The sequence below is a fragment of the Camellia sinensis genome, chromosome 3 (genome assembly GCF_055761805.1).
Source record: "Camellia sinensis isolate YWXY chromosome 3, ASM5576180v1, whole genome shotgun sequence".
Taxonomy (NCBI): Eukaryota; Viridiplantae; Streptophyta; class Magnoliopsida; order Ericales; family Theaceae; genus Camellia; species Camellia sinensis.
In genome coordinates this window covers 27667481-27682786 of record NC_138963.1, presented here as the reverse complement: position 1 = coordinate 27682786, position 15306 = coordinate 27667481, and the positions used below count along the sequence as shown (strand labels likewise).

The 15306-nt window shown below is 36.0% G+C and overlaps 1 protein-coding gene across 1 annotated transcript; it reads left to right on the top strand.

The window, feature by feature from the left end:
* Positions 1 to 3733: 3733 nt before the first annotated feature.
* LOC114288893 (putative xyloglucan endotransglucosylase/hydrolase protein 8) lies at positions 3734 to 7713 on the top strand. The gene is made up of 5 exons (XM_028232516.2): positions 3734 to 3959; positions 4887 to 4987; positions 5095 to 5297; positions 7326 to 7378; positions 7482 to 7713. Exons 2-4 carry the CDS (start codon positions 4934 to 4936, stop codon positions 7348 to 7350), a joined length of 282 nt encoding a protein of 93 aa, XP_028088317.2. The 5' UTR covers positions 3734 to 3959; positions 4887 to 4933; the 3' UTR covers positions 7351 to 7378; positions 7482 to 7713.
* The last annotated feature ends 7593 nt before the right edge of the window (positions 7714 to 15306 follow it).

Sequence of the window (15306 nt, the reverse complement as noted above, 5' to 3'; positions counted from 1 at the left end):
ATAATCTATAATCTGTTAAGCTATAATCTATAATCTATTTTAACAGCTACACCAAACAGCACCATCGTCTGGGATTAGGAATTTGGGAAGTCTGGTTTTATTTTTGAATTGCCCAATGCTCTGTTTCTATGCCTCCATGCTCTCTCTCTCTCTCTCTCTCTCTGAGCGAGTCAAGTGTAGCAACAAACAACAAGCAAACAGTAGAACACAATCACACAGGAGGTCGACCAGGTGGGACATCCGGGTGGATGACGGGTTTATAGTTTTTGGCTCACTTTCCCTGTAGAAAATATAATAAAAAAAAATTTAACGAAGTAACAAATTTAAGAAAATATTAATTTTGAAAAAATTTGCTGAGGCTGATGGAGGGAGAATTTGATGATTTATTAGCTATATTTTAGTTTTTTGTTATTTTGGTGATCCTGATGCGGATGCTCTTAGAGCTTAACTTGGGTTTGCTTATTAAAAACTCATTCGTACTCAATTTATTAGGTAAATAAGTCAATATTAAATACATTTTGTAACTTATTAAAATTTTTAAACAAAAATTGAACTGTTAATTACTCGTTCGGCTCACGATAAATTTAAAACTATATAAAAATACCAAGTTACTTGAGAACGGCTCGATCAAAACTCATTTAAAATTTACTCAAAAACTTAACAAGCTTACAAAAATTGATGAATGCTTTTATAAAAATAAATTTAATTTAATTTAATTTAAAAATCAAATCAAATCAATGAAGAGTGTTTTAAAATTAATAAAAAGTGTATTATATTCTTTATTTTTTATCTTTTTATATTTTTATCAAAATTTTACTTTACTCTCTCCATATTTAATTGCGCCCTGTAAAAATGTGACCAGCAATACACAACTTAATGTAAGTTGTTAATTTGCACAATTGAAATGGAGGAATCAAATAAAATTTGCAATTTACCTAATAAAACCTGTTAAACATATTTGAGTCCTCACTTCTATTCTAATTTCTAATTTCTATTCTAATTTCCAATCGTGGCAAGCCAACCCCCCTTCCCCTTCCCCTTCCCCTTCCCCACTACAAAAAAACTGGGTATATGAGACGGAACTATTTGCGACGGCACACTTGCCGTCTCAAAAAGTCACTTTTTGTGACGGCAGAAAATGCCGTATCAAAAAAGCAGAGTATTTGCGACGGCACCATTTGCCGTCTCAAAAAAACAGAGCATTTGCGACAGCACTATTTGCCGTCTCAAAAAATGAGAGTATTTGCGATGGTATTTTCTGCCGTCGCAAATACTCTCATTTTTTGAGACAGCAAATAGTGTCATTGCAAATGCTCTGCTTTTTTGAGACGGCAAATGGTGCCGTCGCAAATACTCTGCTTTTTTTAGACGGCATTTTCTGCCGTCACAAAAAGTGGCTTTCGTGTTTTTTTTTTAGTGAATATTTTTAAAATTTTAAATATTTTTTTTAGATGTACCTTACTTAAATGTATCTAAAAAATAAAAAATTTATGAAAAAATATTTTTAAAAATTAATAAATACATAAAAATACAAAAAAAAAATGTATTGAATTATGTTTTTTTTTTTTTTGTATTTTTGGTATTTAGTGAATTTTTAAAAGATTTTGGTGATTGTGGTTTTGAGATAACTTCATATATATACAGTCACAAAATGGTTTGAATAAATTCAACGGTATTTTTCTGTCGCAAAAAAAAATAAAAAAAAAATGTCGTCTTACTCTTTTGATATAACATTTCTCTTTTCATTCATTTTTTCATCTTCCTGTCTCTCTGTCTCTATCTCTCTCTTTTCTCTTTATCTCTTTTCATTCATTTCTCTCTATCTCTATCTCTCTCTCTTTCTATGTCTGCCTGTTTCTCTCTCTCTCATTTTCTCTCTATGTCTCTCGCCTATCTCTCTTCTCTCTATCTCTCTCATCTGTTTTCTCTCTCTGTCTCTCTCGCTCATCTCTCTTATCTCTATCTCTCTCATTTCTTTTTTTTCTCTCTCTTTCTCTCTCTCTTATCTTTCTATCTCTCTCTATCTCTCTTGCTCATTTCTCTTCTCTTTCTGTCTCTCTCTTTTTCTGTGTCTCTCTCTCGCTCATCTCTTTTCGCTCTATTTCTCTCTTTTTTGTCTATCTCTCGCTCATCTCTTGTTTCTCTCTCTTTTTCTATCTTTCCATCTCTTTCTTTCTTTCTCTCTCTATCTCTTTTTCTGTCTATCTCTCTCTCCCTGTCTCTCTCTCACTCATCACTCCTCTCTCTCTCTCTGTGTCTATTTGTCTATTTGTCTATTTCTCCCTCACTATGTTCGCCTTGCTCACTCTCTTACTCTTATCTTCTCTATTTATCGAGCTCCTTCTCGATTTATCGATCCACTATAAGAAAATACACTTTTAGCAACCACTTTGTCTATCTCTCTCTCTCGCTCATCACTCTATCTCTGTGTCTCTCTCTCTATCTCTCTTCTTTATCTGTCTCTCACAAAATTAAAATATTTTTAAAATATTTTAATTTTTAAAATATTTAAAAAATTGATTTGAATTAAGTTTTGAACAGAGTTTTGAATTATCTGTCTTCTTTATTTATTGAGCTCCCTATCGATTTATCGATCCACTACAAGAAAATGCACTTTTAGCGACCACTGTCTCTTTCTCGCTCATCACTCTGTCTCTCTATCTCTTTTCTCTATTCATCTCTCACTCATCTTTCTCTCTCACTACCCATCTTCTCTACCACATTTACCACTACTGCAAATGCCATTCAACTACCACCACTCTTCTCTTTCTCTCTTTCACTCATCACTCTTATTTCTCTGTCTGTTTGTCTATCTATCTGTTTGTCTGTTTGTCTGTGCGTCTGTGTCTTTCGTTTATCTTTCTTCTCTCTATCTCTTTCATTTGTCTTCTCTCTATGTCTCCCTCGCTCATCTCTCTTCTCTCTATCTCTCGCATCTCTTTTCTCTCTCTGTCTCTCTCGTTCATCTCTCTTCTCTCTATCTCTGTATTTTTCTATTCTCTCTATCGTTCATCTCTTTTCGCTATCTTTCTATGTGTCTCTCTCATCTCTTGTTTATCTCTATTTTTCTAGATGTCTGTCTCTATCTATTTCTCTCTTTGTCTCTCCCTATATCTCTTTCTCTCTTTATCTCTCTCTCGCTCATCACTCTGTCTTTCTCTCTCCTCTATCTGTCTCTCACTCATTTCTCTCTCTCACCACCCATCTCCTCTACCATCTTCACCACTACTGCAAACACCATTCCACCACCACCATTACTTCTACTGTAGCCACTTCACCTCTACCACTACCATTACTACTATTATCGCCACCACTCCACTACCACCACTACCACTACTACTACCATTACCTCTCTTTTACCCCTGCCACTCTATTTACACTACCACTACCACAACTCCACCACTAATCTCTTTCGCCATCACCATCACCATCACCACCACCACCACCACCACCATCTCTTATCCACCACCTTCACTACTGCTGCCGCTCATTTTCCTCTACTACAAAAAAATTAGTTCATAATTTTTAGTAATAAAAAAAAATAGGCCGCAGAAAAATATTTTTCATTGACTACAGAAAATTAACTTTTATTTTAGTGAAAATATTTTTCATTAAAATTTATATGAAACAAATCAACCTTAATAACGGAAAGAAAATAAAAATTATTATTTATTTATTTTTATTATTAAAATATTTATTTATGATGAATTTTTTTTTTTTCCCATTTTTTCCATTCCCGCGCCCCAAAATCCCCAATCTCTTTAGAACCAAAAAAAACCCTAAATCTAATCGTCTCCCTCATATCACTCTCTCAGTCGCCTCTCTCTCTCTCTCTCTCTCTCACCTTCTCGTTTATCTCTGCACCGATCTCGTTCATCTCTGCACCGATCACTCTCTCACTCTCTCGTTGTTCATCTCATCGATTCGCACCGATCATCGCACCGCCGATCTACTCACAGGTAAACTCTCTTTCTCAATCTCTGCCTCTTTCTCTCTCTCGGCCCGATGGTTGTTTTATATATATATATATCAGATATATCTCTGATCTAATCTGTCTCCCTCACTCTCTCATCTCATCAGATCAGTCTCATCTCTGTCCCTCCCTCTCTAGCCCCGATAGACTCACACTGTCTCACAGGTAAGCCTCTCTCTCTCTCTCTCTCTCTCTCTCCTTGATCTCTCATCTCTGCACTGCACCGATTGAATTTGTGTGTGTAATGTCTCCCTCATTCAGTGATGTCTGTAATGTCTGTATATTAATCTGAATCTGAAATGTTGATCTTAGTTGATCACACTGTGTAATCTGAAATCTGATCTTAGTTGTGTCTCACACTGTGTAATGTTGATCTTAGTTGTGAAATCTGAAATCTGTATGTTAATTTGGGAATGAATTTGGGAATCCCTGATTTTACATATTTTACATATTTGGGAATCCCTGATTTTACATATTTTACATATTTCTACTGTGTAATCTGAAATCTGATCATATTTCTACAATGTACGAGTTTGTGGAGACAATGAATTTGGGAATCCTTGATTTTATTCCTAATTTGTTACAACTGCAGATGGCAAGGTTGAATGAAGGATTATCACTCTTTGATGCAATACTTATTGTTCCTATGTTTCAGATTGCTTGGACTTTCTTCTCCATTTGTACAGGATTTGTATACTTTCAGGAATATCAGGCACGGGATTTTCTGTCTCTAAATCTCTCTGTCCCATTGCACGATCATGCGTGAATCTCGACACATGATTTGCATTGGGATAGAGAAACTAAGTGATTTAGAGACAAAAAATCTCGTGCCATGTATATGTAATGTTTTACTTTATGCATTGAAGAATTTGTTTATGAAAACATGAGATTGAATATGGAAATATTTGAATAGGTTATGGGTTTCAAACAAAGCAGAGATACAGATTTGGGTGGTTCAGCATGAAGCTCAAGATGGTAGGAGGTGACTCTGCTGGTGTTGTGGCAGCTTATTATGTATGATTGATGATTATACAGATTATTACCAAATTTGCCCTTAGCAGATTTTGTTTTTATTTATTTTTGGGAAATAACATGAAGGGTAAAAATGTAAATTTACGCAGATGTGCTCGGAGAACGGGGCGGGGCCGACGAGAGATGAGTTGGATATTGAGTTTTTGGGGAACAGAACAGGGCAGCCGTACCTCATTCAGACCAACGTTTACAAGAATGGAACTGGAAACCGAGAGATGAGGCACCAGCTTTGGTTTGATCCCACTGAGGACTTTCACTCCTATTCTATCCTCTGGAATTCTCACCAGATTCTGTGAGTCTCTCTATTAATTCATTGATTTGTTACTACTATTTTTTTAACTTCAAATTGTCAAAGACTTGCACCATATAATTTATTTCTCTCTAGTCCACATTCCGGGTATAACAGTTCAGTCCAACACATTATGCCACCTACGTTATATTTTTTTGTAAATCAAAGTTTTAGGTTTTGTTGACTTATTAACCCATCAAATATTGGGCTGAAAATTTTTTGTTGGATCTAAAATTGGGTTTGGAAATAGGTAGATAAAATTTGAACTATTACCTTTTAAAAAATATTGACGTGGCGAGCATGAGGTGCTCAAACTAGACATCCAATTCGGGTAGATTACCTTTCTTATTGGCATTCACGAGACAATAATACTACAAACTTACAAAAAATGTGTAGAAAAATATGCAAAATTTGAATTAGATTAATCCTGGGTGTAGCCTATTTAATAATATAATACTAAGGTTTAAATCTATACTACAAATTTAAATTTTGAGCAATGTCGTAACATTCCAAGGTGGATGTTTGACCCCTAGACTAATAAGGTTGATAAATACCTAAACAGAATCTAACTCAATTCATAAATGAATTACACCTCCATAACAGTAGCTTAATCTGAGATCAAGTTTAACCAAGCATCAATCTATGGTCAATAAGTTGCTAGTAAGAAATATAACGCAAATCCCTTTATTTTTATTTATGTTTTTTATATGGTTTCAAAGCGCGGAAACAATATTTTCATATATGGGTAAAAGTTTCGTAGATCTTGCTGGGTTCAAAGCACGGAAACAACATTTCCATACATGGTGGATGGTACTCGTGAACACACACACCTTTCCTCATATGCCATCATAGTTGGGGATAGCTGATTTTTAAGTTGTCATATGAAAATGAGCAAAACTTGGTCCTAATGACAAGGGTAATGCTGGATAATTAATTCAATGAAGCACTTATTAATTATAATTTCAAATTTTTTCTTATCGTAATTAACAAAATAAGATGATAATAAAAGGAACAAAAACAACTGTAGTGAGCTCAGCTTTGGTTTGAGACTGAACCAGACCAGATGAAATCAAGTTGTACTTCTTGACATAATGGGTCGGTGTTCTTTCCTGGTTATGTAAAACTGGGACAGCTAATTTATTCAAATAATTGGGATCAAGCGAGAGCAATTTGCTCTGGGGCAAACTGAGGTCAAATATCTTGCTCAGTTGCTCCATGTGGACTTGACGGTTAGAGATGTCCATGTGGTAGGAATCATGCATGATGTATCCTGTAGAAAAAAGTGTTGCACCTTTGATGTTTACTCAATATTAACCCGCTTTAGTTTAATCTGTTGGCATATGTCCAGTCTTGCTTCTCTTGAATTCACACACATTGGCAGACTATTGACCGTTGCTTAAGCAGGTATTTGGTGCTCGAAGGACAACAATGTTCATATTAGGAATGATTTCTGTATTCATAGGCATTTCTTTGCTGGCACCAGACGAGGCAAAAGGTATAGTTGTGGGTCATGGATATAGTTGTGGGTCATGATTTCTGTACTCATAGGCATTTCTTTCCATTAGAGCTATTAGAACTCCAATATTAGAGCTCTAAAGCATTTATATCGTCTCCCTCTCATCTTTCCTAACAACCATAGATCATAAATTATTGCACAAAAAATACAGAAAATAAAAAAAAATTTTAATTTTTAGTGGACACCCTGTTTTTTTTATTTTTTCGTAAAATTTTTTTCGTTACACCTGATTAACTACCATATATAGAGTTAATTGTAATCACATATTAGTATTCTTCTCACAATTCTTTATGATAGACCCTCTGCATGTGAGTTCCTACAAAATAAATTTGTGTATTCTACAATCCAAGACAGGTAGGAACCCTTTAAGTCCAACCCTTCCCACTCCCATCAGACATGAAAAAATTCCCCAGGTATATTACAATAAGAGTTTATTACACTATTTTGGACTACATTGAATTCCATTATTATTATTATTATTATTTTTTTTTTTTTTTTTTTTTTTTTGTGAGCAGGGAAAGCTTTGGTTTCTCCAATTGAGAGATATGCAGTTGTTCCTGATGACAACGTAAGTGTTATTTCCACAGTCTTCATTGTCTTCATTACTGGTGTTTAAATAGTTGGTTTCTCCAAAAGATTATAATTTGCAACTGTTATCTATTTATTTGTAGGTCAAAAGGATAAATTTTGCCGAGGGGAAGATCTGATTCTAGAAGTAAGGAATTTTGAGCTTGATTTTTGAAATAGGCTCAAAATTGAGATCTTGTTGGAAATTTTTTAATTTTTGTAAAAGCATTTAAATATCCAATGTGCTGATTGGTGAATTTTAGATTTTATTTTATTATTTTTTTTTTTTAGGATTTGGGTGAATTTTATAATTTAAATATGCTTTTATGAACATGTACAGTTTAATAGTTCTTTGTAAAATATTGAATTTGATGGTTTGATCAATTTAAATTTTTATTTTTATTTTTTGTTATGATGTTTTTGTGAATAGAATGTAAATAATCAGCTCTTAGAGAGAGAGATGGCACCACCGTCGGAAAAAATAGAAAATTTTAATATTTTTATTAATTTTGTTATAGGTTTTACTTTTTGCGACAACATTATACTGTCGCAAAAAATAGAAATTTTATTATTTAAAATAGAAATTTTATTATTTTTTAATATTTTTTGCGACGGCATTACACTGTCGCAAAAAATAGAAAATTTCATATTTTTTATATTTTCTGCGACGGCACCACACCGTCGCAAAAAGTAGTGTTTTTTTTTAAAAAAAAAGACTATTGGCGACGGTATTTTTTGCCGTCTCAAATAACATTTTTAGTGACGGTAAAATAGGGCCGTCACAAAAAAGTCAAGAAATTTCAAACGTTATTAGCGACTGCACGGTGCCGTCGCAAAAAGGCAAAAAAAGCCGTCGCAAAACATTAGCGACGGCACTTACAGTCGCAAAAACTCTTTTGCAACCCCTGCAGTTGCGACCCCCCTCTTGCCGTCGCAAAAAGTCATTTTGCCGTCGCAAAAAGTATTAGCGACGGCATTAGGAGTATTAGCGACAGTATTTTACCGTCGCAAAAAGTTAATTTTTTTGTAGTGCCCCTTCCCTTTTGCTCTTATGTTTCTCTCTCTTCTCCAGTGATGTGTCATGGTTTAATTTGAGTTCTTCACTAATGCATTGGTTTAATCAAATTTTAAAAGCCATATATTCATTACCAATATATTGATATACAATATATAAAAAAGTAAATAAAACTCAATAAACTAATGTATTGATAACACATCAGATCACCACCTTTCTTGTGGCATGACATACCACTAGCGACACACCTCTCTCTCGTGGAAGCCATGCTGCAGCAATCTTGCCACTACCTCAAGATAGCTTCACGGATGGAAATATACAATACAATCCTCACATATATTAATGTATAAGTAGGAGTTGTTAAAATAATTTTTTGCGTAAAATAAATAAGTTGAAATCAAATCAAACAAATAAAATAAATTAATTACAGAATTTATTTACCAAAACGAATAAATTTAAAAGATCAAGTCGAGTGTGTGACACTCTATCCTTAAGACAGATTTGTCCTGCTACGGTGCTTACGGATAAATGGTATCTATCTCCCAAGATACAATGATCTTCACAAATTGTAGTAGCACTCCAAACAATTTGTACGGCGAACCAAACTTATGTTCTATACTCTCTGAGTTTTTTCCTAAAATAATATGAAGAATATACCTCTGCAAGAGAGCAAAAGGAATGCAAGAAGATGATTTTCAGAATGTCTTGACTACTGGAAATGGCCTAGTATATATAAGGCCGAACAAGTATGAAATTCAAACCCGAACAGATCTATTTTAAAATGAACAAGTGCAGTAACTGTTTGAGCAGATAACTGCTAGCAGTTTCAATCTATTGGAAACTGCTAGCTATTTAAAACATGTCTTGAAAAAACCAAATCTGTTTGGTCTGTTTGAACCTGGATCGAAAGAGGAATTGTTTTGGACAGAAAATTTTGTTTAGGAAAATTAATTTTTCCCGCAAGAATTTTTGAAAAAAATTCAAATAAATTTTTATCCAAAAAATTAATGTTAGAACCGACCCAACCCACACCCGGCTCGGTTCGGCCAGTCGGACGGACAGAGGCGGCAGGCGCGCACGTATGTGGTGGTTTGGGCTAAGGCCGATTTTGTCCATAACTTCTCCTTTCTACAAACTTGGGGTGCCCCTTGTGGCCTAACCCAAGTGTTGTCACCTAGAACTTATATACTCACAAAAGTTCTCTTAAGTTTTTAATGTGGGATAACCATTTCAAAAAAACCAACATTTTACTTCTTCAATTTCCTATTCCACGAACTCGAAAATGATGTCAACTTCCCATTCACTCATAAATGGTTTTGACAAACCGTCTTCACCGTGTGATGTGCTACGCGATAAGGAACACGTCACCGCTTTAGACCTACCCCAAAAGACGTTTGGAACCTACTCAAATTTAGGCTCAAAGTTAACCCAAAATAAGCCTATAAAAATCATATTTTTCTAACAATCCACCACATGAATGGAATTTGACAGAGAAAAAATGCAACAACAGGATCTAATTACAGAAAGTACAAAAATTGAGAATATTCTGCAAATGATTGGTAGTGTTTGGCTTTGAACCTTCCCTTGTAAGACACTATCGGATTTATTGGCTAATCAGTAAACATAATGTCTTGAACTGTTCAGCCATTTGTGTAAACCAAGACAATAAAACTCACACAATATATCACCAAACACAGTTTAATTATCACTATTGTGTTTATTTTGACCCTGAACAACCTGGTGTAGACCGCCCCAGAACTCTCTCTGCACGGTCCCCCTTTCGGAGAGGGCACGAATTGGGTTCATAGCTACTACAATTCGGACTCCTGTCATGGTTCTGAATCTAATCTCACAAAGTGCAATGTAAGACTGATAAATCACCAAAGAGTCCAAATCTGGCAAATCGTTTTGAAAAATCGATTTTTATCAAAAAGCGTCAAACATGGACTGCTTTGCCAGATTTCAGAGTCGCCACCTAAATGTTTTATTTTGGAAAATTTAGGAAACCTTGACTCATGCCTAAGACTACGTGTCTGTCATCACCAAAGTTGCCTCGACTCGGAAACTTGGGTACAAAAGGGGAAGGTCATGAAATGAGCACCCCCACTCACCCGATCAAAGGATCAGCCTCTACTGATCATGATATGTTATTTTTGAAAACATATGTGTTCTTGTTCCGGTTATTAGCTAGCTTACTATGTGATACGCACAGCATACAAGTATAGACTCAATCACGCGGATTGGAACAAAACAACTTATGTTTGTTTTGAAAAATGGTTTGAAAGTGCTACTCACAAGTAGGCTAAAGCGTAGATTTGCCATCCTCCAGTGGGCTTAAAACAACATGATTTGCCACTTCGCAAAGTGGGCTTAAAACATACATTTGATGAATTGTTCCAATTCAAGCAATCAAGCCTTCACCCACAGGCATTCATGCAGTTAATCACTTAAGCATGCTAACATGGCAACACTCACACTCATGCAGGTATGCTAAAGCGTAAACACTTACAGTGTACTCCGAGCCAAAAAAGAAGCTAGTTAGAAATCAATGCATGATCCTAGCTATGTTAGCAATGCCTAATGTAACACATGCAAAAATGTAACTAAATAGGCTCGGTTATCTAAAATGGCATATGAATGCAACAATTTGATACACGTATTCAAATAGGTATTGAAATATGATGCAGTTTGAATGATGCGCCGAGCCCGGTGCATGCAAGACAAATGAATGATGCACGCATGCAAGCATAAGGTATGCTAATCGAAATATGCCCTAATCTAACTACTGAAAGCGGGTAAATAAAAGGGAAAAAGACGTGGGGCTGGAAGACATTCACACGCGCACTCACACTTATTACAACATTTGCCCTCTCAACAGAGGGTCCGAATAAATAAGCTAAGCTACACTAAGCTAAGCTACTTATTACAAAACGACTAATTAACTAACTTAGCTAATTAAATATTACAACACATTTGAACTAACTAGCTAATCTAAGCTAATTAAATTATTACAAAAGTGGATTAAATTAGATAAGCACATTAACTAATTAATTACAAAAATCGGCAAATTAACCAACTAAGTAAAGCAGTTAAAATGGCCTCGAGGGGAGGGAAGAATGCATGCTCGGTCGCGTCCTCCCGGAAATCCACTACCTAGCCTCAAGATGCCTCTGTTTGCACATCTTTGGACCTCTGAAAATTATGCCAACTTCCAGAATGCCTCTGACCCATCTCAGGAACATGCTGAGGGATAGTCGGCCATGATTGGTGGTAATCAGCCAGTACTGATGGTCAGTCGGCAGACTTGGTGGCCGGTCGGTTGGCTTGGATGGCCGGTCGGCCACTGCTTCCTGAAATTCCTTCTTTTTGCTACAACAGAGCACAAACAGAGGTATGGCAGTGTATTTGCAAGGAATGTGTGTGCAACAACCCTCCTTATCATATCTCAAGCTCAAAGGAGCATAGTATTCGGCTCTCAAGCCACCAACCACGCATCTCAATGCATGATAGCCAAAGAGCCAAGCTTGCACAATGTTAGTGAATGCACGCATAAGACTCAAAGTGTCGTCACCCTATCATGCATGATCAAAGGTGACAACGACCAAGAAACACAACACGTTTCATCACTTGGAGTATGAAACGTGCCACATTCTTTGTGTTTGGATTAACGTCCGATCCAAACACATGCAATGCAACACACACATGTTATCTTGGCATGTTTTGTTTACACATTTTAGATTACCGATTAGCCCTTTAATCGATTAAGTCCAAAGTGATAGTCCTCTAATTGGAAAGAAGACTTGAACCACAAGCGTTTTGAGCATGAAAGAGACTTCATGCCATTGGTAATGAACTCTCGAAAGAATTAAACCATCGGCGTAAATGCCTCAATTTCACTCTCAAACCAACAAGGTGTTCAAAGTCGCTTTCAAAACAAAGTAACAATTGAATAATGGAGTGATATGACATGCATTTCAACACTGAAATAGGATGCTAAATGACATTAAACCATGCAAGCAACGCATGCGCAACATGTTAAGGGCCAAAAACGTCAAAGATAGTAAAGAGCATCACACAAGAGGCTTGCAATACATAGCCTAAACAGCCAAACCAACTCAAAACAGAGCTACATCATGCCAAAACAGTGACAAAAATCATATCGGAAATGAAGCACAAAAAGCTACAACAACATGCTCATGCATTGGCTCACAAGCTAGGCATAAAGGCACAACTCTTAAACACAATGAAAGAGTGATAAACATGAGAGTATGACAGTGAAACATGCTCTGAAATCACATATTAGATGATGCCATATCATGCAAATAACCCAAGCAAAGCATGCTAGTGGACTCAAAACACAAGACTAGTGAAGCCTATCATGCTATAGCTATACAAAGCAAGCCTCGAAGCACCTAAACCACTTAAGACAGAGTTAAAGCATGCCAAAACATGAGTAAAAGCATGCTAGAGCATAGCCAAAATAAGCTAGAATGATAATCCAAATCACCAAGCATGTTGGGCAAGTAAGCAAAATTACACTACAAGTGCAAGATGCAAGCTACCAATGACCAAAACAGCCAAAAAAAAAGTTATAGAAGGTCCTAAAAGTCGTAAAAACATGCTTGAAATGAGCAAACATAAGCCACAAAAGGATGCTACTTTATAGTGCTAACAAGGCATAGCATGGAAAGACAAAGAGGGGAGGCCACCCCCTCCTACTTTGGACTTCAAAATAGGTTTTCTACCACTGAAAATCCCTTGGAGTTCAGTGGTTTTAAGGCCAAAAAAGAATTGTTTCAAAGGCCTCAAGAGATATCACAAAGCAAAGCAAACAAGCCACAAAAGATGGGAGGAACACCCCTAACCCCAACAAGAGCTTAAACCACTATTTTTAACACTTAAAATAGAGGTTTTTACAATTGAAACTTAGGCCAAAAATAGCATGCAAAGGTGGCTAAATACTTAAGCAAAACAAAGCTTAAAGAGGGTAACTACTCACCCTTGAAGGACAACAGCAAACAGCAGCTTCTGAGCCAAAAAACCAACCCTCAACAGCCCAAATAAGACCTTCAAGCAACTCAGCAACAAGGTAATGGTGTTTGGCTAAGGGGTTGTGTGCAAAAATGTGAAGAAAGCTCACTTTCAAGCACAATATATATATATAGAGAGAGAGAGAGAGAATTCTAGAGAGAGAGAAATTATGCTTCCAAAATTTTTCAGAACCTCTGGAAAGGGAGAGGCCCCTCCCTTTATATAGAACAAGCAAGCCAAACCTTCCTTGACAAGCTAGAAGCTTGTTTGAATCCATTCATACACCTGTATGGAGGATACACTCAGTGTGCAACAACTGGCACAGCTGGTACACAAAATATCTGAAAAAGCAGGAAAAAGGCCCTCGGCCAACAAATGTGGCCGACCGGCCATCAGTGAGGCCGACCGGCCACCACTGATGGTCGATGGGAACAAGGTCTGGCCGATGGGTTGTAGGGCTGGCCAAAAGGCCACCCTCTCCTCTCAGAAACAAAGCCACAAGAGGTCCGAAGGCGAGACACTCCACCAAGAACTTCAGGTACTCAAAATGAACACGAATATGGATGATCATCGAGTGTTCAAACGATGACGTTCAAGTCTTGAGGACGGTCAAAAATGAGATGTCTACACCTGGTCTTTCATGAGTGCTCTAGAGAATTATAGCCCTTCACAAATCTCATAAAACTGGCCTAGTTCACTGATCGGTGCAAAACTGCAAGTGCACAGTATCGTAGTTTTATAGTAAAGTGATGAGAAGAGTATCGTCCTCAGGGATTGGTAACTTACTTTTGACAAATACTGAAATCATATTAATCTTGACTTTATTTAGAAAAGTCACTAAGATTTCTGTAATTGCAATTTAAAATAAATTAATTCAAAGAAAATACTCAAAGGAAATGAAAGATATTGTTTGAAAATCAAATCAATGGGAAAGAAAACTTCTAGGAAATCAATTTCACCTAATCCCTCACTATGCTTTACTCATCTAACTAATTCAATTTAATTCTCTCTGTTTGTTAGCAAATCTCCAATTCATCCAAATACCTCTTTCGATAGCCAATTGGAAATATTTTTGTTCATCATTTTACACAAGAGTATGCAAATTAATAAAACAAGGAAGCATTAAGAGTGGCGATTTTAATACTACATAGGTTCATACAAGTCTTTCGATCTCTATATTTACTTATGTCGAAATATCCAAGATCTATCTTGTAATTTCCTCTTTCGATAGCAAATCACAAAATTAAAATCATCTAATTAATGGCTAATTAATTAGAAGCAATAAGTTTAGAATAAATCAAACAAACATAGAAGAAAATTACTTCAAATTAGCATAGAAAAGCAAGCATGGTTCGGAACTAGATTACATCGTTTTCCAAGAAATAAGAGAATTTAGTTCATGCTAAAATTTAAACAAAACACAAACGAATTCACCATAATTTTTCTAAGAATAATAGAAGAGAAATGAACTCTGAAAAATGCTTCGCTTTCTGTTTCGTCCTCTTTCTCTCTGCCTCTCTCTCTCAAAAAAGAGAATATCTCCTATATATATACAGGTGCCAAAACTTTATCAAAAAAATTCAAATCCAATGTCGTACGTCTCTTTCGTGCGTGCAATGTGCGGCTCCAAAACAGATTGCTTGAAAATCTGCTATCTCTTCCATCAAATCCCAAAAATAAAGGCTACAATTCCTTTTGTGAAGACCAAGTCAATCTTGTCTTGTGTCTATCCAAATTTCTCTTAGAAAAGATGATGGGTCCCACTCCAAAAGGCAAGAAAACAATTTGTAACAATCCTTGCGTGAACCCCTCTCATATTTCAAAATGCCAATTTTTTATTCAAAAGAATTTGACTTTATCTTTATCTTTTAAACAGCAACTTT

Excerpts from the sequence above, each read along its gene's own strand:
- LOC114288893 (XM_028232516.2), top strand. The coding sequence starts at position 4,934 with ATGAAGCTCAAGATGGTAGGAGGTGACTCTGCTGGTGTTGTGGCAGCT. Across the intron at positions 4,988-5,094 it reads GTGTTGTGGCAGCTTATTAT|ATGTGCTCGGAGAACGGGGC; the intron begins GTATGATTGATG and ends AAATTTACGCAG. Across the intron at positions 5,298-7,325 it reads TGGAATTCTCACCAGATTCT|GGAAAGCTTTGGTTTCTCCA; the intron begins GTGAGTCTCTCT and ends TTTTGTGAGCAG.